Raw genomic sequence first — 26,365 nt, forward strand, 5'->3', positions numbered from 1 at the left:
GAGGAGGAGGAGGAGGAGGAGGAGGAGGAGGAGGAGAAGAAGAAGAAGAAGAAGAAGAAGAAGGAGAAGAAGAAGAGGAAGAAGAAGAAACAACGACACAAAACCTCAGGAAAATTAAGGGACAATCCCAGATTTTGGGGTCTCCTAAATGCGCGCAACCCAACATTGTGAGTATAAGGCCATTTTTACCTGGAAGAACACACGGATTTCAATGACCTTTACACAATTGTTTAAACACGGTTGTTCAAGACCAGATCCCCTGTTTTCTTATTCTCTGCAGATCTGGTGGAGAAGAAACCCCCCTGGGCTGAAGACCTCGGCTGTGTAATTAGGGACATCCCATCTCAAGGGGGGAAGTGCAAATGTGTGGGAGGAACTGGACGTCTCCCAGGCTAAGCAGATGGCGGCTGCCCAGGGTACGTGAGGTGCAGATTCACTCCTGGGAGCCTCATCCTTCCAGGTAGAGGATGTGAGGGGCCCCGGGTCTGGTGGGTTCTGGGAACAACATGAGCTCATGTGAAAATTCACCATGTTGAACATTCAGGAAGAGCTCAGCGTTTTGCTAAATGTTTTCAGTGGCATAAATTCAAGCATGACTCTTCCCCCACCTCTACTGTTTTGGGATATTCTCAAGGACATTTTATTTAGTTTCTTTACTCTATCCCTCTCTGACTCCTTTTGGACAACAAAGAAACATGAATCATGTCCTAAAAGACATTAGCCAGATGTTCTGAAAAAGAAATAAAACTTTGAGGGCTCCAGTTTCTGTGGGAAGCATCTTGCCAGCCTGAGTTCAACCAGGCTTTTGGCCCCACAGACATCTTTCTTCAGGAGTTCCCAAGTGTGATGCAGGCCTGCTGATCAGTGTTCAGTGGGGTCACACGTTTCCCACTCACAGAAGCTTGCGATTGTGTCCTGGGAAGGGACTGTGGAGCCACTGGAATCCAGCCATCCCTCATTTTACAGATGAGTAGAAGTGAGCTGTGCAAGGTCACAGAGTGATGCTGGGGCAGCAGTGGGACCAGAGCCCTGACTCCCAGAGCAGCAGCCCCCTCCCACACCAGGCCACGCCTCTTCTCGACTGAACATGGAGCAAGGGGCTGCAGTGAGTTCACTTTTGCTTCCCAGAATAAGAAGATCCCAACCCAATGAAGCTGGTAAGTGACAAAGAAGTTCAGAAACACTAACTATGAGGCTGTTTAATTTCTATATATAAGCTTTTTCTAGAAAAACTTCTAGGAAGCTAGGCTGTGCAGCTGGCTGTGCAGGGTCTCTCTTTATATTTGCTTCTGATACAAGACTGTGGTTGATGGTAGTGACATCCATGAGACCCACAACAGGGACAGCCAGGAAGTCATAGTTTGGATTTTTCTCTCTCTGCTGGGAGCTTACTGTAGGGTGAATCCTTCTGCGTGCGAGCCAAGGAATCATGTGCATACGTCTAATGGAGGAGTCATTCTTCCAGGAAACATGCATTGCGTGCTTTGGTGGTGGGGATGCAGAGGGAAAAGGCGGATCCTCGAGAGTCAGGAAGACCACAGTGCCTGGGGCGTGTTGACCGTGTACCTCAGAATCACCCGAGAGCCTGTTGAGAATACAGATTTTCTGTCGTCCAGCCCAGGCGTGGCTGATCTGGTGTGGGTCTGACTTGGCCCTTGGCAATTTTTTAAAAAATAAGCTTCTGATGTAGGTGATCCTGGTCCCACGTATTCAGAAATGCTGGCCCAGGGGGCAGAGAGGTCGTCGAGACAGCAGCAACGGATCTTTCTCTAACTGCTGGCTTTGTCGTCTATCTCCAGGAAGGGCGAAGGGTAACCTTCTGCTAGGTCTCTCCCAACAAAGTCACGGGGGAGAGATGAGGCAGTATGTTTGGAGGGAGAAGTTAATTTTAAAGTCCCCTGGAGTGCACTGTGGCCCTCCTTCTTCTCACATTCAGGAAAACCTCTCCGCTCGCCTCCTTTTCCTAAGAAGACGCTGAAGCTATCTCAGGGAAGGGAGAAATGTGTGAAATGACTTGCACTTAGATTCAATTTTAAAAGAAGGAGTGATCACACAGCGCTTACTAGTATCACACATCCTGTTAATAAAGTGAAGGGAAAAAAACCCCAAATACAAAAAACCTCTCACAAAAGAAAATGACCCAAGCACTTTTGAATCTATATTTCCAGAAGATGGGGCCACCTACGGTTACTGTAACAGTGAGAATCTTGGAAAGGGATCTGAGGTCACAGTGAAGCATCAGCATAGCGAGCAGACATTCCTCCCAAGTGCATGGCATTTTTAGAACGTTTTGCTTTTGTTTTTGCTCTGACTGCAGCAAATTAACCGTGATATGAAAACACCTTTTTTCTTGTGTTGTGCCTAGAATACCACAAGGGAAGCCACAGCTGTGGGAAGCACGGGGGTGGGGGGAGGGTGGAGTAGAGGGATGGGGGGGTGGGAGGGGGCAGTGAATGCAACGGATGGAGGGGGAGAGTGAGACAGTGGTTTCTCTGGAAGGGGAGATGAAAGACCCGCAAAACAGAAGAACAGATCATCCAGGGCGAGATGCTCAGTGATGAACCACGTCCATGAGATTCCAAAAGGCCCCAGCCCCCTCCCCTAGCACTTCTTGGGAGATAGACGGAAAGGCACCTCACAGCACAGCGAGTAAAACGTATTTTAGCCACGTACACAGCTCGCTCTGGCAGAGGCAGGGGCCCTTATTTTTAAAATTATGCATGGCATCTACATGTGGAGGAAGAAATGACAACTTCTCCTCTCTATGCCTTGGTATATGTGGGTCCTGGCGATTCACCGAGAACATATGCTGCCTCATGTAGATGTTGGGAGAGGCTAAGTCACAAATACGATTGTGAGGTGAGAGTCCCCGTCCCTGAGAAAGTTATTGTTGATATAATAACAGTGGGAGCTGGAGGTGGGCCCTTCTTCTTTTTTTTTTTTTTTTAAAGATTTTATTTATTTATTTGACAGAGATAGAGACAGCCAGCGAGAGAGGGAACACAAGCAGGGGAAGTGGGAGAGGAAGAAGCAGGCTCATAGCAGAGGAGCCTGATGTGGGGCTTGATCCCATAATGCCGGGATCACGCCCTGAGCCGAAGGCAGACGCTTAACCGCTGTGCCACCCAGGCGCCCCAGGCGGGCCCATCTTTCCCACATATTTCTAGGTGGTTTCACAGGAGATGGGAGTGAATTACTCTGATGTAATCGATCGTCATTCCTCCCAGAATGCTAGTGTTTGAAAGCTGGAAAGGATCTTAGATTTGTCTCCTTACTTTTACCCATCTGCTTTGCTCTCCTCCCCCTGTCATTTTAACTGAAAGAAGAAAGCTGGAGGGACTCACCCCAGATTCTAGTGCTTTCTCAGTGTTTTCATGAGAAAATGGCAACATTTTGGAGTGGATTCCTCTTGCCAGCTAATCTGAAGTCAGCTTGGATGGCAAGGATGGTCAGTGTAGTTTTATTGATTGTGACAAGCATACCACTCTGATCGCCTCACGTCTGCTAGAATGGTCGTCATCAAGAAGAGGAGTGGAGGGTTGGCAAGAATGTGGGCAAGAACGAACCCCACTGCAGGGCTGGCAGGAATGTAAATTGGTTCAGTCCCTGTGGAAAACGGTCTGCAGAACCTCAAAAAATTAAAAATAGAACTACTTTGTGATCCTGCAATCCCACTTCTGGGTATTTATCCAAAGGAAATGAAAGGACGTCAAACAGATATTCTCAGTGCCATGTTTACTGCAGCACTATTCCCAACAGGCAAGATATGGAAGAAAGCTAAGTGTCTGTCAACAGATGAGTGGATAAAGAAGATATGGTGTTGTACACACACACACACACACACACACACACACACACACACACAGAGGGGTACACGCACAACGAAATATTATTCAGCTAGGAGAAAGAAGGAAAACCTGCCATTTACAGCAACATGCATGGACTTTGAGGGCATTATGCTAAGTAAGACAAGTCAGACAAAGACAAATACTGTAAGTGGAATTTCAAAAAGCCAAACTTGTAGAAACAGAGAGTAGAATGGTGGTCATCGGGGGGTGGAGGGCAGGGCAATGGGGGAGATGTTGTTCAAGGGGTACAAACCCGCGGTAAAGAAACAAAGCCAAGTGCAGCACTCCGGGAGGCTGCTAGTGTAAGAGTCTGTGTCTGTGTCGGGGCAGGGGAATATGGAACCTCTCTGTACTTTCCATTCAAATTTGCTACAAACCTAAAACTTTTCTGAAAAATAGATCTATAAAGAGAAGAGAAAAAAAAAAGATCCACCTTTTTTTGTGACAGTGAATTCAACAAGTTCAATTTACTTTATTTTTCTTTGTGATGTAATTTGTGGCTTTTCTTTATCTTAGAATGAATATATTCTATATATGGGCTTACTACAACCAGCATGACATTATTTTGAAAGATGCATTACTGGATGTATTACTTGAATGAATGGAAGTTGAGAAGCAAAGAAATATCTCAGCCCTAAGTCAACGGGATTTTTGCAACAGCCACATCATCTTTCTGGATTCCAGTGTCTTCACTGGCAAAGTGAGAGCATTGGACTAGATGGACTTTAATATCCCTGCAACCAATCGAAGGATCCCTGAGTGTAGAGCACATGTTTTGAATTGTTTTTCCTTGGTGGTGATGGCCAATCTGCACTTTGGCTCAGTGCTGTCTCACTGGGTCCTCTTGTGACCCTCTGGAGGAAGGTGGTCCAAGTTCACAGTGAGGAAAGAGGCCTTGGCCGGCACTTTTAAGGATCAGGCCTCGGGCTTCATTTGCATCTTTCTTTACTTACCTGAACACATAGTCTTGTTTTTCGAGTTGTCATGAGCCAGCCCGAAGTCAAATATGACTCTGGTGTTTCTAGATAAATCACAGTCCTGTTTGCATCACAATGACTCAAAAGCGCTGAAAAATTGATGACCACAATTCCAGATAATGCAATGATTTGGAAGACAAAAGTTCATAATAAGGATGAGAACCAAAAGTCAGTAATCTCGGGGGGACTTTGTACAATTCCCACAAGCATTTAAATAATGTGCTGAAAGTCTCTTATCGTTTTAAATCAATAGAGCTATAACTTTTACTCTTAATCATCAGTCCAACCAAAAATAATTTACTTGCTTATAATATTATTGTTTAGGAAGATCTTAAAAATGAGAATCTTGAATTCCAGATCCCCATGGTCAGCAGCCTTTGAGACTATATGGGTGTCGTAACAGAAAGCAAACTTAGGAGGACAGTTACCCAAACATTCTGTAAACACGATAGTGGTCATTCAAACCCACCCATCCCCCCAGGTTTTTTCTTCACCTTCCTTTGAGTGAGCAATGCACTCCTCCAAGCTTCACCTGGAATTCTGTGAAGTTGTTTTGGGGACCCCAAAGAGCCTTAAGTATCAGAAAACAATGCTTCCTTCCTTCCTCCCCCCGCCCCCCAAATAGAGGATCTTATGAAAGTACTGCGGGCAACAATGAAGAGACAAAATAGCAGTAAACCCACAAAAATGCCTGTGTACCTCCTGTTTGACTTTTGATGGCAGTAGAGGCATCACGGACACCAAGAGCATTGTAACACCAGGCCCCTGGGAAACAGAAAGCCAGCACTGGAAGTCTCTTCAAGGGAGACATCAAATAGCTGGCCCCCGTTGTTTCAAGCTTTACAGACAAGGTACCATACATGAGCACCTTGGTCTCTTCGAGAGCACTCCACACACGCGCACCGGGATAGGCTGCTGCGCGGACCCCGCTTCCATCTGGAGCCATGCTGCATTCGTAAGACAGGCAGGCGGGACAACTGGGTGGACGTAAACCCCGGGTAGCAGTAGGAAGCCGGGTTCTTGCTCTGGCTCTGTCCCTGGGCAAATCTTAAAAACTTTGTGCCTTTGTTTCTCCTTTTATTTTTAGAAGGGGAGAGGTCAAGACGGAGGAAGAAGAGCTGTACGATCCTTCTTCCCCTTCTTGTCATCCCCCATTGTCAAATCTCCTCTCCAGGCACTGATCATTTTACAGTTCAATTACTGCCGACGGCTCGTCTCTGTGTTCACCTTCCAGTGAATTTTTTCAAAAAGGCTATTTCAGATGCTGTTCACCTTCGCATCGGATTCAGCCCCTTAATTTGGGTTTTCACGTCCTCCGCGAGTACTTCCCTCTTGTCTGGCTTGACTGTTTGTAACCCAAGCCTTTCCGTGTCGGTCCTCGGTGGTGACGTGCGGCCGAGAGGTGGGCGCAGCGCTCAGGAGTAGGTCGCGGGACACCAGGTGCCCCCCCCCCCCCCGTGCTCCATCATTCCTCCGGCTGATTTGCATCCACCATTTAGTGGCAGGCTTCCCAGATACTTTCCTAGAACTCTACTCTCTTATCAGCTTCCCCAACGTGCAGCCTGGGACTTTTTTATTGGAATCTTGCTCTGTGGCCGCCGCTTAGAGAGAAAGCGCCAGTGTTCACGCCCTTTGACAGCCAAGTGGAAGCCGGCGGGAGCTCGCGTCCTCTGCTTGTCCCCAGAGACTCGTCGGAGAGGCTCCGAGAAAGCTTTCGTGGCCTCAGCTCTCCCCGAATGCCGAAGCCTGTAGCCAAACCAGCCACTTTCTGTAAAGAGTAAGAAGCCTACCTACAGGCTGTGTGTTAGAGCCAACATCGCAATGAGTAACCAAGATCTTTGAAATTAGATGTTGTTCATGATAATAGTAACAACAGCTGTGCTTAATCTAGCGGGCAGCAGTGGCCCCTCTCTGCGGAAGGGTAAAGTTTAGGGCAAGACACGATGAGAGGGATAGGAAGACCTGGAAATGGGTGGTCAGATTTCATTCACAGCTAGGTGATTTTCAATTGTAAAAAATAGCAATGAATCACAGACATTTATATAAAAGTATCATGCTTCAACTACAATTTGATAAATTATTGTAACAATCTCTGGGATGTTCACTTATGACTGCTGGACGCAAGAAGTGTATCACAATTAAAACACACACACACACACACACACACACACACACAGAGTCTTCTCTGTTACACTGTGATCCAAGTTATCCAAAATCCGCTTCAAAAAATATTCCTAAGGACTCATTCTACGTCTCACCCCCAAACTGTGTGTGTGTTTTTTTTTTTTTACAGAAAAATATGTAAAGGGCTTTTTGTTTTATTTATTTTGTCAAGAAATCTTGACAAAAGAGAGGATGAAGCTTTCTTCGCTTGAGCCCTCACCATTAAAATCCTAATGAAATATTTCTTGTTCCTTGAAGACTGTTGTATAAAGAAGATTTGATTTTCCTGAGTAACTGGAAACATCTTCGTGAGGACATGTCTTGCACTAAAGATAGCCTCTGGGTTTTTGGATTTTATGTGAGATCAATTAAGGCCGTTTGCTGCCTTTATGTTTTCTTCCCAGAGCTAGTCTAGTTGCTTCGTGTTCACCCCTTTTCTCTAGCACTCAAGGAGCTGCAAAGAGCAGGCAAAGGAAATGCTCAGCTTTTTCAAGTGCAGAGATGAGTGTTCTTCACCGAAATGAATGCAGGCTGCTGTGGGGGAGTTTTCTTAGGTCAAAATCCCTTAGAATAAAACTTACAAAGTCATTGTTTTCTTGCCTCGTTACACAAATAATTTATGAATTTATATTGTAATTTTTCTTCCAGCTGAATCACAGCTTGACGATTTTGCAAATAATTCCACGCAGAAGCCAATGGCACACACATTCCTGAGACTTTCATTGCAATCAATAAGTTTGCTGTTGCTGTCAGCCTATGCAATTTCTCTGATTAACCTGTGAAAAGTGTTCTCCTTCATGAATGCTGTTCAGAAAGAAACAGATATTGTAAAAGGAGACAAGGGCAGGTTCCAGAACTCTAATTCTTGGTGATCTTAAATGATGATGTATGAAAGAAAGAGAGAGGGAAAACAATTTGATTTGCTCCAGCTAGGTTGACCCAGAAAGGAGAAGAGCAGAAAAATTGCTTTGCCTAAGCAAACATGACATCAAGTCAGACAAGAGCAGCATTCACAAAATGCAATATCGAGGCTTTATTTAAAATATATATAGTCTGGATCTGAAAGACACTTAAATGCCGGTAATAAAAAAGTCTTTGCTCATTCTGGTTTTCTACTGCTATTTTTCTACTACTCGCTGGCAACAGTTTCTATCTCCTCCCTTGAGATACTGTCCTAAGATTTGGAGTGGGACTCCTTTGCTCTGGTTGAATTATGATTGAACTCAAAGTTCAGATAGGCAAAGAAAGCCATCCGACACTAAAAGTCAAGCTGACTTCCAAAGAGATCCTGGTTTTCTAGGGCAATATAGACACTGCCTTTGTAACAAAGACTTAGAATTCTCTGAGGAGTGTAAAAACATTTAAGCACAATCTTTACCAGTATCTAGTCTGCGTGGAATTGTAACTAGTTTTGCCTGGCATTCCCCAAAGTGTAATGAGCTCCTTGATTATGCTCTAACCACCTATCCTGGGTTCAAATCAGTGCACGATAAATATTTGTGGAAATGAATGATTTTCATCTTCTTTTTTATGTAAGGTTTGTCTTAGAGTTGGAGAGAGTAATGAGGTAGATTTTTATCAACTTAAAAATCTTGCCTTGGTCGTACCTCTTTGTGGATGACAATATTAGCGTTCGTTCACATGTCCGTTTTCGCCCTATGTGAGACAGAGGGACACACGCCCCCACCTTCTTGACACTAGGCTTGGTCACGCGACCCCCTTTGGCCAATGAGCCATGAGCCGTGTGCTGTGCCCCTTCCAGGTGGAGACTCCGGTAGTTGTCTTTGCCACATTCTCACTTGCCCCGCTACTGTAACAGGTGAAGCCCCAGATGACAGCTGCGCTGTGACCCTGGGTCCTGGAGTCAGGGTGAGGATCCTGTGCAGGTGACCCACAGAAAAGCCATAAAGCATACCTGGCACGAACGAGCAATACGCTTGTGTTCTTTGTGAGCTATTTTGGGGGTGTTTGTAGGTGCCACATATTGCCTAGCTCGGCTTATCAGGATCGATCAAGTATTGGCAAAGCTCCCCAAGATATTACCCAAACCCAACTTCCAAAAAATTATTATTATTTTTTAAAGATTTTATTTATTTACTTGACAGAGAGAGAGAGACAGCCAGAGAGAGAGGAACACAAGCAGGGGGAGTGGGAGAGGAAGAAGCAGGCTCCCAGCGGAGGAGCCTGATGCAGGGCCTGATCCCATAATGCCAGGATCACGCCCTGAACCGAAGGCAGACACTTAACGACTGAGCCACCCAGGCGCCCCCCCCCCCAAATTATTTGTTAACCAGCAATATCGTGGTGCTGTTGCAGCTGCTGGCTGTTCATTTACTGTCAACCTGACTTTTTTTTTTTTTTTTAATAGCTTGGCCAGTCTTTTAGGTGTTAGGAAATACCCATGAAGTCAGAGCCTTTGACGATAATGACCATGAATGAGCTTAAGTAATAAAATTATTGTGTATTGCAGATATCTTTCTACCTTTAACATTTATGAAGCGAAGTCAATTTTCACTCAAACAGGTTTCTTTTCATCTGGTTTTCTCTACAATGTTTATGCCTGAGGTTTATTGCTAGCAGTAAAGAGTGTCCAAGTATGTTATGGGAATAGCCAAATTCCCAGGGCTTTAAAATGTATTCCATAGGCCCCAGAGTCGGTTAAAAGCTGATTGATTACACAGCAAATACATCAAAACTGGTATTTATGCAATATCCCATTTCTTCAGCTCTATCTCTTATAAGCGGGAACATCACGTTTGGGAGTTGTGGTGCGAATATCTCAGACAGCTATGAGAAAAAATTACTGCAGAGTTTCCATGACAAAGAGAAGGTTCTTTAAGCTGCTCAGTAAGTTAATAAAAGATCTATGGAGACTGAATGCCTCTCATGAACACATATTTTAAAAGGTGTGGTTTAAGTAGTTTAGTATGGCCTGTCTATTCAGGCTTTCATATTCAAGTCACCAAAACACTTATTACATAGCTGGATAAAGGACAAATGTACTTTCTCAGCAGACCGGTTCAGAACTGCCAAGAAAGTTTCTGTTTAATTTGTTCAAGAGATGGGCAAAAAGTTCTGGCTTAAGAAGGGAGAATGAGCTATAGGCTAGCCTATCCCAAAGATGCTACAGATGTTTTAATGTTTTCCATTTGCATATTTGGTCAATGATAATTCATTTGTTAATATATCTTCCATGTATTCTTTATTGGTATAATCTATTGTAGATTACAAAATCAAACTCCTTTTTCCTAACACTTTATGGACTCTATACTAGATACTATTCCCTAGAGGAGACAGACTGTGTCTAACAGGTTTGATAAGTGATGCTTTTTTGCAAATAGTCACTCTTGCCTTTTTGATGATGCCAGCACTAACAACGGGCTATGATACAGACTGTACGCGGTAGCTAGTTCTACTAAGTGCTATGCAGCGGAGAAGAAGCCAGAACTACACATTGGTGATTGACTGAGGCATAAAGGACGCACCAATCTGGGTTTAGCTACAGTCTAGAAATTCTGAAAGAAATGTTCATGTCTGAAGGGAAAAGCCAGCATATCAGCATACCATCAAACAGAAAGAAAATCTGTATAGCCGTATTTGGTATCTGAAAGTATAACATTTCATGCTTATGACATAGTCAGAGGTCAGCAAAGCTCTAGCTTAAATATTTCTGAGGACAAAGTACAGTTTTAAAGAGTTGAAAATGGTTTGGTTGGTCAAATTCCCCCCCAAATGGTTATAAGGACTACTTACTTATACCTAAATGGTGCAAAAGGTCCCCCTTCCTTTAAAACGGGTGGCATGACTTTATTCCATCGTTTATTTCATTGAGAATCCATGTGATTCTCTGCACGTGCCATAAAGAAGTGGGGCAGAACGGGCTTCAGCATCTCCCGGGGAGGAACGCGGCCAGTGGGGCGGTCCCTTTTCTTTCTCCCCGAGGCATATAGCCCAATGCAATTGAACACAGCCTAGCCTGAGCTCAAAGAGAGGTCTACGCTTTTCCAGTTTCACTATTCTTCCACATTCCTGAAAGAATAGCTTCTCCAGGATGTAAAACCAGTCCACTGTCCACTGGGCGTGAACTGAAAATTCCACATCAGGAGTGGACATTCCATCCAGGTTCCCAACAGGGCATACCACTGAATCCTCCAAGCCCATGGAATAAGCAGAATATCCTGCAGCTAAGCCACCCTTTTCTATGTGTGTCTTATGCTATTCCCACCTGGGCCTCATCAACCACAAGCCCCTTAACCGGAAGGAAGCCCGTGGCAGGCTGCTGTCCCAGCTACCGCTCGCTGCTGCTGTTGCCGGGAGAAGGGCAGGCACCGAGACCGAATGAGTTGGGTGGTTTGGTTTTAAAGTTTTGTATTTTCTCTCTGCTCTGAAAGTGCGCTGTAGTTTGCTGCTGTTATTACCAAGGGTTCATTGAAAATGAAACTGGGGTGTCTTGGTGGGATTTTGCAGTAAAGAGATAAAGCAGGTTCGGGCAAGACTGGGCAGTTCACAATTTGAAGTGGATTGAGCGGTAGCCATTTGTTTGCTGGGCTGAATGGGGCATAATTTATGCAGCGGCAGCAGAGGCTGAAAGCCAGTCTGGCCTTGACCCATTTATCTTTAGAAAACTAATTAAAGTGGAGAATCTGGTTTACTGTTGTTATTGAGGTTTTACTTTTTCCCGCTCGGGCCAAGCAGAGACTGAGGGGTGTGTGTGTACGAGTGTGGGTGGAAGGTAGGAAATATCAATTTCACCTAAAGACAGCAGCTGAGGCTCTAGATAATAAAGCAGTTTCTTAAATACAGCCTGACGTCCTTTTGAAATGCAAAATAGTGGATTTAGCCGGATGCAGAATCCTTTGAGGTGACAACGAAATGCCATGGCAATTTAAAATGAACAACAGACAGTTTCCCTGAATCCTTACAACCAAGACATCCTAAATCACACCAAAATGGCCCCAAAGAGCAGAGAAGAACATTTTTATGACCAGCATTTTACTCTGAAACTGGGATTAACCATCAGGCAGGAATGATACCAGAAACTAAGTTGCTTTGTCCATTTTGCTTCAGAATAATAAAATAAAGTGCATAACTTGATATTTTGCAAGTTCTTAAATCTATACATAATAATATCAATAATTCATATTTAGCACCAACGGCAAACCAGTGAATTTCAAAAGTAGCACTGTATTTTTGGCCCAGTGAACGAAGATATAGGAGGCCAGCAGGAAAGTCCAGCAGACAGGGTGGGGGTGGAGGATGATATTATGATTTACATTCCTTCCAATAATATTCCTCTTGGGGGAAATCTACAGGGCCCCTGATAACCGTAAGATAAGGCGATTGGACTGGCTCAACGGCTGGAAAACCTAGAAGTATCAGGAGAATGTTGCTGGGAAAGGCGGGCGCATACAATCTGAGCTGGAGCTACTCTAATTTTATCAAATGAACCAAACTAATAGAACCTTGACTTGTCCTCCCATGACGTTTGCTCCCCCCATTTCCCATGTAGCATCAGGAGACCCTAAGCCATCTGTTTTCCCTGTTCCTTCTTCAAGGTCTCCTCTTCCAGAGTATTCCTGTTTCAGATTTACCTCTTCAGTTTCCTTTCTCATCAACCTGCCCTGGGCTCAGAGAACTGTGATGATGAATGGGAATATGACTCAGGGGACCATTTCCTTGTAAGGAAATGAATTTTAACAGAGGAATTCACTGCCTGAATTGAAGGCCAGGCAGACACGGAGCGCTATGATGTCATAGGCGTGCCGTGTGAATAAATCTGTGCTCTGCAGGTAAGAGTCATCTTCTCTCCTGCGTCCACAATGCTGTGCAGAGTTCAGAACGTTATGAAAAGGTATTATCAGCATGGGATGGTAGTATGAAAACCAGATTAGAAAACTTAACTCTCTGATTATTATGGTTAATATATAAAGTCAGGTAAGATAACCTGGGTGTGCCATCCGTCCTCAGCCCCAACACAAACCACATTGTACTAAGATATACCCAGGGCGCCCTCCCTGAATGCTCTATGAGACATCAGTAAATTCAAGAAGGAAGAAAAAAAAGAGTAAACAACCCATACCACAAACAATTTCTTAACACCCTAAATTCTCTGTCCTCGCTAATGGAAAAATTAGCTCCTTATGCATGAGAGCTGATGTTGGTTTGTTGTTATTATTAGCGAGCTAATTATTCGCTCAGCGCAAGAAGAAAAAAGCCAATATATTCTATCAGGGAAGAGCTAGTTTTTCAGGCAGACTACACATAGTCTGAACATTGGGACAGAATTTAAATCAGCCACCAAATGAGTTAGTCTAACACAAAGCTTAGATTGAAAACCTTGCCATTGGGAAGGAATACCAATATGGTTGTTAACCATAAATATCAAGCCAAGAGCAAGCCTCTAAACCCATCGGTCATGCGCAGTATTCAACGCGCTTTAGTCTGGACAGGGAAAGTGGAGGTGGAATTTCTCAAGAACTCTCTGAAATGACAAATTTGTATGAAGACAAATGAGGATGAGAGTAAGAAAAAAGAAGACCAGAGCTTACACTATGTTGCATTGTCCTCCACACAATCCTCTGGGAAGCAAGAGGAAAACAAATTTAAAGGAAAAAGAAAGAGAGATTATTCTATACATAATAGCACAGCACAAGTATAACGTTTAGCTTTATAGGGCTGGCATTCCCCCACCCCTACCCCAAACTCCCTCAGAATGACCAGGAGAATATTCGAGAAGCCTGTACGACACAGTACGATGTTGAATACTTACTGCAGGGTCATTGGTCTAAATCATCACCAACTTGATGAATTAACTTCCATGTCTGTTTTTTTTTCTTTTAAATCTACTTTTATAAAATACATTCCTCTAAGATACACGATTTAAAGTATATTTTGCTCTGATGATTCCACTGGAGTAAAGAACCGACATTCCCTGCCCAGTGTGTCCAGGAGCTCTAGAGCATGTCATGCTCAATTTTCTGAGCTGTACAACTAATTGTCTTTCACAGCCGATAATCTGAAATATCTCTGTATTCTCGGATCTTCAAAATCGAGCTCTTTTAGGTTCATGGATTTTTGACAGTTTTTACTTCCAGTGACATTCCAGTGGAAGTTTCTTTAAAAAATAAACTCATAGTTTCATGTTAAATTATGTAAGAGAATTCATGAAGTATAAATTTAAGAAAAAAAGGAAGAAAACTCAATCTTTTGCAAATAATCACCTCTGGCCTCTTTAAGTGAAAATCAGTAACAGTAGGCAGGGACAGAGGCCCGCTGGGGTGGGTGTTGGTAACAGTAAAGACATGTGACCATGCGGCGCCAATCTGTTAACCAAAATATTTGATGGCATTTGTACCTTCAACCAACCATGGCTGCTGCAGGAAGGACTGTGATAGTCTTTGATGAGTCAGCTTTTCATCAGCAGCTGAATTTATGCAAGTATGTTCATTCATTATTGGATAATAAAAATAACTTCAGGGTAGAATGTCTGAAAGCCACTGACTACCTAAACTGATTTTTATGCCCATATTAACTTTAGAGGAACAAAGGGAAAAGCTTCCTAGTGATATAAAGGAGTTCATAAGTTCCTTAAACACCTAATAGAGGTTAAATGGTGGAACTGATGTATTCTTAAGAAAGAATTTTGTTTTTAATTATTTTATAGAAGTTCTAGCAGCAGTTGGCCCAGGTTGGGGTTAGGAGCTTTACTTCTAAAAACACCCCCATAAGTACCAGTTCATATAAAAAATAGCTTTACAACAATTGATATAAGAACATTGACTAAAAGATTCCAAAGTTAATTAACACAGGTACTCATTTTAAGTGGTAGTAAGAAGCAACGCCCCAAGAGCTTTACAATTTAGTTATTTTTCACTTTGGCAAAAGCAGTGGGGTGACTGGGATATTCTTTTGATGCTGTCCTTGAAGGATATTCTCTGCTGAAACACTTAGAGAAATTAAGGGAAGTCTTTTCCAATTATCCACCTTTTCTGGGACACATGCTTCTTATAAATATTCAGGAAACAACTTTTCAGGAGAAAATTAAAACAGGAGTAGGTAACATGAGACTTGTTTATAAACAGTCAAAATAGGCTGTAATATATGGCAGACCCATCAAGAGAGTTTACCAATGCATGCATCTTGAAGATGATTTGGTCTGACTGTTGACATACAAGCTGTCATATAAACAGTTGGTCTAAGGTAACCACTTTACCTTTCCACTCTTCAGAAATACTTTGAACCCTCAAAAGGAAGAAAGCCTTGGGGGAGCCAGGGGCTGCAAAGTTAGCTTTGGGCCTAATTTGTGTTTCTCAAGAATAACCCTACATAGTTCCTTTTGATGTGGAAACAGCCCCTTGCCCTTAGGGGCTGGCTGTGAATTACAAATCACTAATTCTTACAATTTGGGAATTTAATTCAATAAAACATTAATAAATCTGCTATTCTCTCTTATAGAGCCTGAAGTCACACCTATGAGGAAGTTAAGTACTGTGTGCTGTCAGAGAACATTTCAGAATAAAACTGACTTATTGATTTATATTCCTATGCACTGAATCTGGCCCTTATGTACTCAGTCTGGTCCTTGGTTTTTACCCATGATTATATGATTAACCATTACTGATGCTTTTCAGAAAAAATTTGATTAAAGTATATTTTGGGGGGTGCGTAAAAACAGAAGAGCCTAAATCAGTTTGCTATTTGCCAATACTCTTCAAGACCTTTACATTTGGGGCATTTCGAAGATCATCAGGGAATTTCCTTTCGAAAAAGAAGGTTCGAATTCCAATTTCCTTATCTATCAGATATAATATATCACATGACAATCTCAAAGCATTGATGTTTTATTTAGATTGTGCTAAATTGCATACATACTGCTGTCTTGAGAAAAATATTTTTCTTGCTCTACTTCCCTGTTTGAGTGTGTGTGTGTGTGTGTGTGTGTGTGTGTCTATTTCTCCTGGGGAGGAGAGAAAACTGTGCTTCTGTTTCAAAGGGAAAAAACATTAATTAGTAGTCATAGATATCATTATATTGATCCAATTCAATCCAATTTTAACTAAGTGCATAATGCACCCAAATTGTTATTAAATTTTACTGATTGTGGTAAGAACACTTAACATGAAAGCTACCCTCCTAACAGATTTTCAAGTGCATGAAACAGGACTGTTATCTACAGGCACAATGTTGTACAGCAGATTGCTAGGAATTACTCATCTTGCACCGTGCCCCAGTTCTTAAATTAGAATTTATGAAAATTCCAAAAAGCCTGAATTATTCCAATAATTAAGTTAGAGCCAACTAAAATGGAAAAAACAAAAAAAGAGAGAGAGAGTGAGAGAACTCAAACCCATACTCACCATTTGTGCTTTGGTGAGAAGGATCTTAATAGACAGAGGAGTTTGTAAAGTAAAAACTCAAACAATGGACTCTCATGACAACCATCATTTCTTTAAAACAACTGGCTAGTGGTTCAGGGGAATCTACTTGGTTGTTTAAAAGAAGAAAGGTGACTACTTTTAAACTCTTCCTGAAACTGTGAACAGAGAATAGACATGACCAAGGTAACATAGAAGGTTGAAGCAATACCCAGATGATTCCTTTTTCGAAACCTACACCAAAGTGGGGTTTTATTTGCTAATAAACAGTAATAGATTTATAACACAATTTAGCAGCTAATGACTCCACTTACCCCTTCACTTTGGCTCTTCGTGGATAGGCCTTTATGTTGTAAGCACATTTGATTTTTACAGACAGAGATGCTGAGGTGTACTTACGTGGAGGCCAAACTCAACCAATTTAATCATATGAATCCTACAGTGTGGAAGGATATTAACTAAAGTGATAAAGTAATTTATGACAGTGACTAATAAAAGTATTTTCATAACCAGAAACCCTTGAGATCTGAGTTTATATGACATAATCAGATGTGGTTCAGGTATTTTATGACCTTAAGGTTTTTATCTGTTAATTTTACATCAAGGTAATTGGCAAGGCAACATTAACAGTGCTAACAATTACAGGTATATAAATTGTTTATAGTGCTATAAATTGCATTGAAAATAATCTGGCAGTATTTCTTTGAAATTATGAGCTTTTCATTTTTTATGGCAAAATTTGATTTTTAAGACATTTAAAAAATGGTGTTTACTATGTTTATGGTTGTATTCTCCAAGTGAATTGCTTTGCTGATAGATATCATTTGGTGCCCTGATACACATTTAAGTGGATCAAAGAGTGACATTGTTAAGGCTTCCAACTTTTAAAAGACACACAAAAAAGAAAAAGAAAATGGTAGTAACATTGACTTGGGGTCTCTTGGCAAGGTCTTTCAAACAGAAAACTTTACACACCAGAAGGCATAATAAAATTACACTGAATAAATAACAGAAGCAGGTGAGTAAGAAATGTGCTATTGTAACTATATCTCTGGAAGATATAGTAACTTAGTCTTCAGATTAATATTTCAGAAGAAATATGAAGTTGAAAATCTGGCCACTGCATGAGTGGATTAATAGTGATAAGACGCTTTAAATAATCTAATTCATGACCTAAAAGGAAGATCTCATTATTTTTCAATATTCTAATTAAGACCAGGAGCAGATATAAGAATGAGATGACTTTTACAACCAACTTTTTCAGAGTCCCATCACGTCTCCTGAAGAATAACCTCGATAACAGAAAGTGCGCACAATGGCCATCAGTCCGAGAGAACTCACCAGCCGGTCCAAGCTCGTGCCTGCGGCAGTTGTGGGTCTCTCCTCAGGATTGTAAGGCCTGAACCGCGTATTAAAATTTTCCGGAGCTGAGCGAGCAGATCGGAGGGCTGGAGCAGGTTTGGGTTGGCCACACCCCTGAAAGACCTGGAAGAACCATTGAAAGGTCAAGAAAGTTACACAGTGAGTTTCTTCCTAAGACCCTGGTGCGGAAGCATGCAATGCAATGGCTTTCCCATTTTTCATGGGACTCCTACCTCCAGTAAACTCTAATCTCTAAATTTAAATGACAACAACCGCTAATATAACAGGAAGAACTGACTAGACAGAGGTGGGGTGCCTGACTGTATGCCCTGACTCTTGCTTTCAACATAGACAGCCCGTCCTCATTATTTATGGATTCTGTATTTGCGAATTTGCCTACTCGCTAAAATTATTTTGCAAGCCCCAAATCAAAAGTCCCACGCTTCTGTAGACAAGAGCTGAGTGGCCCTCCAGGCATGTTCCCAGCTGAAGCCGAACAAAGTGATGGCCGGCCTTCTTGTTGCAGCTCACATGCTGAAAACCAGTGTCCTTTCTGTGGCCTCTTTAGTGCTCCGTCTTTCACGTTCTTGTGCTTTTCCTTGGCAGTTTCCCTGTTTAAGAGGCCCCCAAGCTTAGTGCTGCAGTGCTGTCTGGTGTTCCTGAGCACAAGGGGCTGTGATGTGCCATATGGAGAAAATATATGTGTTGGATAAACCTTGTTCAGGCAGAAGTTCTGGTGCACTTGGCCATGAGTTCAATGTTAATGAATCAACAGTATATATTAAATAAGGTCTCTTCAAGAAGAAATACACGTAAGTTGCCTCTTGGTTGGTTGACCAAAAGGCAGCTAAAAGCTTGCAGGAGCCTAACCCTGTGTTTCCAGCAGTTCAGTATTTGCAGCCACGTTATGAGACAGAACGATCACAGATAATGAACATCGACTGTATTAAAAATAGGAATTGTAATTGCTACATCATAGGATGATGTCAGGACTAAATGAACGTGACTGAGACATTTTCATGTACTTGAATTTGGCATTTAGTAAATATCTGAATGGGATTCCTGTTACGGCGACAAATATATTTCGTGTCTAGCATCCAAGACCACATAACCTGAGTGGCCCCGCTGTGAATAAGGAAAACCTGTACTGCAAGAGTTCTTTGAAAACACTCTTTGGAGCAAAGGTGCAGAAATAGGACAAGCCAATGTGGTGAAAAATCCCTATAATGACAGTTCCCTCTAATTTTGTTGTTGACAGCTGTGCACGTCACGGTTAGGTTTGCCGTGGGAAATCAAACATTTCAGCGTAATGATCTTAGGGACCAAGCAGCCAGTTCTTTCCCACAGTGATTTCACTCAGGGTGGGGTGGGGACACTTCCTTGGCTGTTTTTAGAAGCTTCCTACTCTCTGCTGGTTATCAAGAGGCAATACTCCAGTCACATTTTCAGGGCGTTTTGATGAAGTTGAACTTGACATTTCTTCCATTTATCCACAGGAGGTGGTGATTCTACTCTTAGCTACTTATTTCGGTAAACTCTCTGGGACTATGTGTGTCAGCTAATTCTGAACCTGCGCGCGCGTGTGTGTGTGCGCGCGCGCGCATGAGTGTGTGTGTGTGTGTTTAGAATACATGCATGCCTTTCGGTTTGCTGATTCGATTCTGCTTTCCTCTAAAATAAGCATTTTTCATCAGGCATATTATGGGATTCCACAGAAGTACACAGGAGCTCTTGGAGTGACATGCCCAATGACAAATTCCATCTCAGATACAATTCATTTGGTGTTACCACTCCAGCTAATTTCTCTTTGGTTGAATTCAAAAGTTCTCCTTCAACTCAGCATTTTGCAGAGCAGGAGCACTTTGTCCTGGCATTCTCCGAGACTGGTCTTAACACGCTATTGATTATTCTTCGCTCACACGATTTCTGAAGTTGATGGTGTAAACCAGCGTGATAAAGATAGTGGGCCCTTTTCTCCCTAGTGCCTAAATCACTTCCCAGTGGCAAGGTCATTGCTGATGGGAGGCATTAACATTTCCAAAGCCCCGGGGTTTTGTTGAGTGTGCTATTTTGGATTGCTCGGAATATGACAGCTGACTTTTAGAAAGTGTAAAGCCTAAGGCAAAACAATGCTAATGGCCTTGCTGGGATTTCTTGAGTTGGGGCACTGAAAGAGTTAACAGGACCTTCTTAATTTGCCCTTTGGGAAATAGCTGGCTCACTGGTTTAAATTAAATCAAAGGAACAAGAAATGCCCTGAAAGAATATTAGGGCCTCAGGGGAGATACCTCATCATAACAGAAAACCTTACCACTTGTTTGATTTTTGTTTTCTTTTGAGTGTTAATTATACAGAATGGGAGTAAGCCAGTATAGCCTCGTAGCCTTTTGTTATGTGTATCAGGTTTGGATTTTTAAGGTGACTTCAGTACAGAAATTGCTGAGAGTATGATTCAAATGGAGGAAAACACTGCCTTTCATTATGATGGAAACAACACCTCACCTCATAATAGTTGGAGGCCTAAGGAAAAATCTGTCATAATATGTCAAGATATGAATCTTGAAGGCCCTTCAACAGATTCTATTTTACCCTTAGGAAAAAAGGCATGGTCATAAAGAGATCCTTCAGTGGGAAGTGGCACGCCAAGGGATCCAGAGTTGGTTTTCGGAACTTTTTACAGAACCTGAAGGGAAGAATCGGAAAGGAGACTGGTGCACCCACGCGCCCTGTCATTGCTCAGGAACAATGAGAAGCCCTTGGCTGATGCTCATTGCAGAGACTGTATCTTAACATATATCCGTCATATTACTTAGATGAGTTCCGAAGTGAAAATCAATGCTTTCATTTATCATACGTGCAATCTGTTAGACAATATGGTTTTAAAACCTGGGGTTCACGGGATGATGGACAAAAGGAATTCTTGTGCAGGACATTCGGACCGTCTCAGACCATTTTCTGAGCCTACCGCAGCAGCGGTATAGTTAAGATGAAGCTCTGTGGCTCATGAGGCCCAGGGCTGGTTCCTCTCGAGGACCAATAAGGCTCTTCCCTGGTGGTCTAGAGCACCTCAATGTACTGTATTTCGAATAAGGGAAGCAACAGAGGAGGAATAATGGGGGTCGGTTAAGTGAGAGGTTAAATAAGTTAGCTTACATGAGACAGCAGATCGAGATTCTACTCCGAGGAGTGGTCAGGGCTGGAGATGTGGATCTGGGTCGCTAGCCTAAGGTGGTATTTAAAGCCAAGGGCAAGTACGTGGATGGGTGGCAGGTGGGGCTGAGGACAGTCCAGTGCCATGCCAACATTCAGGGTCCTCCCTGAACTTTAGTATCCTCCTCTGTCAAATGGGAATAATAATATTACTCATCACACAGTGATGAGAAAATGCAGTACATAAAAAACAGAAGCCAGCATCTGGAAAAATAAGTGCTTGACAGTAATTAGCTACTTACGTTATTCTACAACTGTCTTCTTTCTAGAAGTTTTGTTTTCTGAGTAAGGAGATTTGAGGGGGAAAAACGTCTGGGCTGATGTTTCTTCAATGTTTTCCATAAAACATTATTTCCAAGGGTTGTTAACAGTCATTACATATGCAATAAATTCCATGCGTCAAAGTGAAATTAGGTATCTTGGCAGGACTTGGTCATATGAGTGTGTGTTCTGACTCATCAGAAGGGAGGAGGTCCTTTGCAGTAATTCCCAATTTGGCCACAGGCTCCCCAGAGGGTGCAGGAGGTTCTCGCCGGATGGATGTTGCAGGGAACATACCGTGGGATGCACCGTGAGGTTTGTTCTAACCCACCAGGAGGAGTGATTCAGATGTAACACATGCAGATGCATGGACTTCGAGGTGTTTGTGAATCCATTCTACCCTCCACTGCTTTTTCTTTTTTTAGATAAAACAATTTTTAAAAGTTGAATTATATTTGACATACATTATTATATTAGTTTCCGGCGTAAAACATAGTGATTCGATATTCTTATACGCTACAAAATGATCACCTCAATACGTCTAGTTACCATCTGTCACTACAGAAATTTCATTATTACAATATTACTGACTATATTCCCTATGCTGTACTGTAGATCCCTGCGGCTTATTACTATTCGTATTATTTTTATAACTGGGCATCTGTCCATCTTAATCCTTTTCACCTGTTACATCCCCTCCCCTTCTGGCAACGATGTTTGTTCTCTGTTATCTATTTTGTTTTGTTTGTTTGTTTTGTTTTCTAGATTGTACATATGAGTGAAATCATATGGTATTTGTTTTTCTTTGTGTGACATATTTCACTTAGCATGGTCCCTCCAGGTCCATCCATGTTGTGGGAAATGCAAGAGCTCATTTTTTTCAATGACTGCATAATATTTCACTATATATACCACAATTTCTTTATCCATTCATCTAGCCATGAACAGTTACGTTGCTTCCATATCTTACCTATTGTGCTGCAATGAACATAACGGTACATAGATGTTTTCAAATTAGTGTTTTTGTTTTCTTTGGATAAATACCCAGAAGTGGAAGTCCTAGATTGCATGGTAGTTCTATTTTTAATTTTTAAGAAACCTCTGCACTGTCTGTAGTGGCTGCACCAATTTACATTCCCACCAACAGTGCAGGTACCCTCCACTACCTTTAATTCAAGAGAAGAAATACTATTTTTAAGACACTAAAGGTCTTTTCTTTATAAGAGAACAGAAGTTTCTAGAGAACACAGTTGCAGGCAAGCCACCTCATTACAGGAACATATCATTAGCTTTATTCCGTGAAGACATAAATCAGTATTATCTTCTGCCTATCTTCCTCCAAGGGATGTTGTAAGAGATAATTAGATACAGTGGTCCTCCCTTATTCATGGGGGATATGTTCCAAGACCCCTAGTGGATGCCTGAAACCATAAATAGTACCAAACCCTGTATATATGATTTTTTCCCATACATACTTATGATAAAGTTTAATTTATAAATTAGGCACAGTAAGAAATAAACAATAGCAGACAATAAAATTGAACAATTATAACAAAACGCCATAATAAAAGTTATGTGAACGTGGTCTCTCTCTCTCTCAAAATATCTTATTGTTACTGTACTCACTCTTTTTTCTTGTGATGAAGTGAAATGGTAAATGCCTACATGAGATGACGTGAGGTGAGTGACGTAGGCATTGAGACATGGCATTAGTCTACCAGTGACCTTCTGATGAAGGAAGCTATGTCAGAAGGAAGATCATCTGCTTTCGGATCACGATTGACCGCAGATAACTGAAACCCCGGATAAGGGGGAACCGCTCACTGTAATCTGCAGTTTTTGGCATTCCCAATGTAGACGGATGCTGAAAATACACAACGGAGTTATCCCTCCTGCTTAGTGGGCTTGCAAAACCTGTGGATTTGGGGAAGATATCTGGCTCATGAATTCTCTCTCTTAAGAGGATTACTAAAATGTCTCAGAAGTGTGCTGGCATTCTGAGATTAGAGAAACTGACATTAAAGATACAAAGTTCTGAAAGGAGAGACATTTTATTGTTTCGGAGAGGCGAGAAAGAGAGGAAGGTGGTGATAACAGGTTTGAGTGCTATGTCTTAGGTTTTTTAATATAAGACATTTTCCTTTAAGAATATCTCAGCATCCTAACGTATTTCCCTTAAAATAAAACAACGTGGTGCGCACTATTTCAGAAGCCCCCGTGGCTTTGTACCTACATATCCTTGTCTTCTGCCGGTTGATTATACATTCACAGAAGTCATTACTGTGACTGATAAGTCATTACAAGCTGATAAGCAGTGGCTAAAGATCAATCCCGTCTAGGCTCTCGTGTTTTTAGAAAAATTCTATCCTTTCACTTTCTACTCCGTGGGTTCTTATTGTGGTGCGATGTTGCCATTCCCATATATCATTTTGAAATTTGCAAACAGAACTCTCATCTTTTACATTAACATGGGTGGCAGTGAATGCTACCTAGATTTAATTGGACTTGATATTTTGAGAGTAAGTAATGTTTTATTTACTGATTAGATTCTCATTTATATTACAGTGTTAATGAATGAACTATTGGTCAGATGACCACTTGGGGAATTCAAATCTATCCTGTTCGTTCCCAAGGAAACAGAAGCTATCATATCCGCATCAGCTCTCTCTCTATTTTGGCCATTGTTTGCATGAGAGACAGCTGTGGCGTAAGAGAAAGGTCATGAACAAGAGTCTAAAAGCCTGGAGTACTACCTTCAGACTTTCTCCTTAAACCTGTGTGACCTTTGGGTAACATGTTCTCCCCCTTCCTCAGGGCTGCTGGGAAGATAAAATGATATGATGTTTGAAAAGACACTGAAAAAAAAAATGAGGCATAGAAATGTATTATTTTAACTGAAGTAATCTGTAATTAAGTAGCACAAGAATGAATAGCAAATCAAATCTATGGATTATGGAGAGTGATGCATGAATCATTTTTTATGAAGAACTGGATCTTTTACATTTTGTTCATGGCTATTGCTGAATCCCAGAATCTGTAAGAGTTCCGAGCACAGAGTATGTGCTTTTTAAAAAAAAAAAAAAACAAAAAACTGGGAGTGAAAGATTATGGATACGTGAAACTTTTAGTTATAATTTCGCCCTTTTGCAAACATTTATGGAAGGCAATTAGCAGACAGATTTGTGTAAAGCAAGATCAGAAAGAAAAGAGAACTTTACACTTACTCAGTGTCAACGATGGGCCAGATACTGTACTGTGTATTTTATATACTCTATCGCAAAGAATCAATTATCTCTTCAAAATCAATTTCAAATTGCTTCCTTAGGCTTCAGAAAAAACAGTGAATCATCCATCTGCATAAAAAAAACTCATTTGCTATCTCCCTTCCTCCACTTACTGTGCCAACTTAGAGCAAAACCAAATCAACAACTTTGTTTAAACTGATAAATAGAACCAAAAAAAATCCTGTTTCTATATCATTTGATAACAGCTACCCACTGTGCTTGAAAAGCCAATTAGAGAGCTGAGGACCCTGTGTATAAAATAGTTAAGCTTGGCTCTCTGATGGCTGGTGGGCGAGCTAAGAGTCATGGGTTCTGGAGATCACATCTCAAGCAATGGCTGTTTCTCGTAGCAAAAAAGACAACTCGGGCTGTTTGCAAAGCCTCCCATCTCAAGCAATGGCCATTGCTTGTAGCAAAGGGGAAGACAACTTGGGCTGTTTGCAAAGCCTCTCTTCCTGATTTCCCCACCCTGTGAAAATGCTGAGTGGCACCACCTGCCCATGGCTGTGGTTGTACCCTATGTGTCCCTGTGTCCAACTGTCTAAGTTGAGCACAGAGTTGGGGGCCCTTTCTCAAAGAGGAAGTGAAATATGTAGACCGAAATGGGTGTGCAGGAGAGGTCCACATATCACTAGTAAATAGATGCGAATAAGTTAAAATACCTTTTAAAATCCTATTTCATTAAAAGTAATAGCAAGAAAAGCCACATCATCACCACGATATAAGCTTAAACTGGCACCCTAGAGCCTCATTTCACACATTTTTTTTTTCCTGGCTCCTAAGAGCATTCTGCTAATATCCCATGAAGAATTTTCCTGAATGTAGGCTTAGAACATTTTAATAATGACTTCTTTCTTTAGATATAAAATTATATTCATTACGCTAACATTTTAAATATCAAGTCTTTTTATTTTTACTTGGTTTTATTAGTCTGCCAACTTTCTTTATGGATTGATTTTTTAAGAAATCAGGTTTTCATCCTAAAGTCTCAGAACAATCTGCTCTTCTCTTGTGTTCTTTCCTCCTCCCTCCTCCCCTCTGCCCCTTCCCCTCTCTCTCCTTTTTTCTTTGCTCCCTAACTCATGTTTTTCTTTCCTTGAAGACTGATTACGATGGTCCCTTAGCCAAGTCGTCTGGCAAATTCCACGTGGGTCGCTGGATGGGCCCAGGGCTCCGTGAAGAGAATTCCGGGTTATACCGAATCAAGTCAAGTCATCAGTTTCAGCTTTGGCTGCTTTTCACCAGCTTCAATTTTCAAAAGCCAGCTACCATGTCAGTTTTAAGGTTTTAAAAATTTACTCCTGATGCTTACGCAGCTTGGTTCCAGAGTATCTGTCAAATGTTTTGCATACGTCTTAAAATTGTTTCTTCAATAAAAGCAAATTCGTTCCATTTGCTTGAGAAGACGATTTTTTTTCCCTTGAAGGGTTTGCTTTCCTTAAACAGCAGAACACCTTGGTATTTTCTCCCCAATGGTGAGTAGGGAGGAATTACGAGGAACTGAACAAAGCATATTTTGAATGTGGTAAAAAAGAAACCCTAATCTTCTTGGCCTGGCTAAATGATTATTTCATATGCTTTTTGTTTATGGGTTTTAAAGCAATACTTTAAGATCATTTTGCTGAATTTCGATGAATGTGTAAATTTCATCAGCCTGGCTCTGTGTCATTCATTCAACCCATCACTCAACCAATATTCATTGAGTGTCATTATGGGCAGACACAGGTGCTGGGGATATGCCAACTGAGTAAGTCCCTGCTCTCATGAAGGTTCTGAGAAGAAGCGTGGCAATTACATCGTGATATATGCGATGGGGACACCCACGAGGGGCAACTAACCGTCCTGGAGGGTCACAGAAGGCTTCCTAGAAGAGCAGTGGTGTGCTG

The 26,365-nt window shown here is 41.8% G+C and overlaps 1 protein-coding gene and 1 long non-coding RNA gene across 2 annotated transcripts in view; one reads left to right on the forward strand and one right to left on the reverse strand.

Annotated features, from left to right (window-relative positions):
* The window catches only part of GPC6 (glypican 6), a 1,044,505-nt gene that overhangs the window by 70,243 nt on the left and 947,897 nt on the right, over window positions 1-26,365 (reverse strand). The window contains exon 6 of the mRNA XM_045810992.2: window positions 17,704-17,847. Within this exon, the coding sequence (XP_045666948.1) occupies window positions 17,704-17,847 (144 nt within the window). The remainder of the gene's footprint in view (window positions 1-17,703; window positions 17,848-26,365) is intronic.
* LOC148109333 (uncharacterized) lies at window positions 840-25,862 on the forward strand. The gene is made up of 3 exons (XR_015725908.1): window positions 840-1,157; window positions 17,627-17,883; window positions 25,582-25,862. It is a non-coding gene; the product is annotated as an uncharacterized LOC148109333 (long non-coding RNA).

The sequence above is a fragment of the Ursus americanus genome, chromosome 10 (assembly GCF_024610735.1).
Source record: "Ursus americanus isolate L20-20 chromosome 10, mUrsAme1.1.p, whole genome shotgun sequence".
NCBI classification, from domain to species: domain Eukaryota; kingdom Metazoa; phylum Chordata; class Mammalia; order Carnivora; family Ursidae; genus Ursus; species Ursus americanus.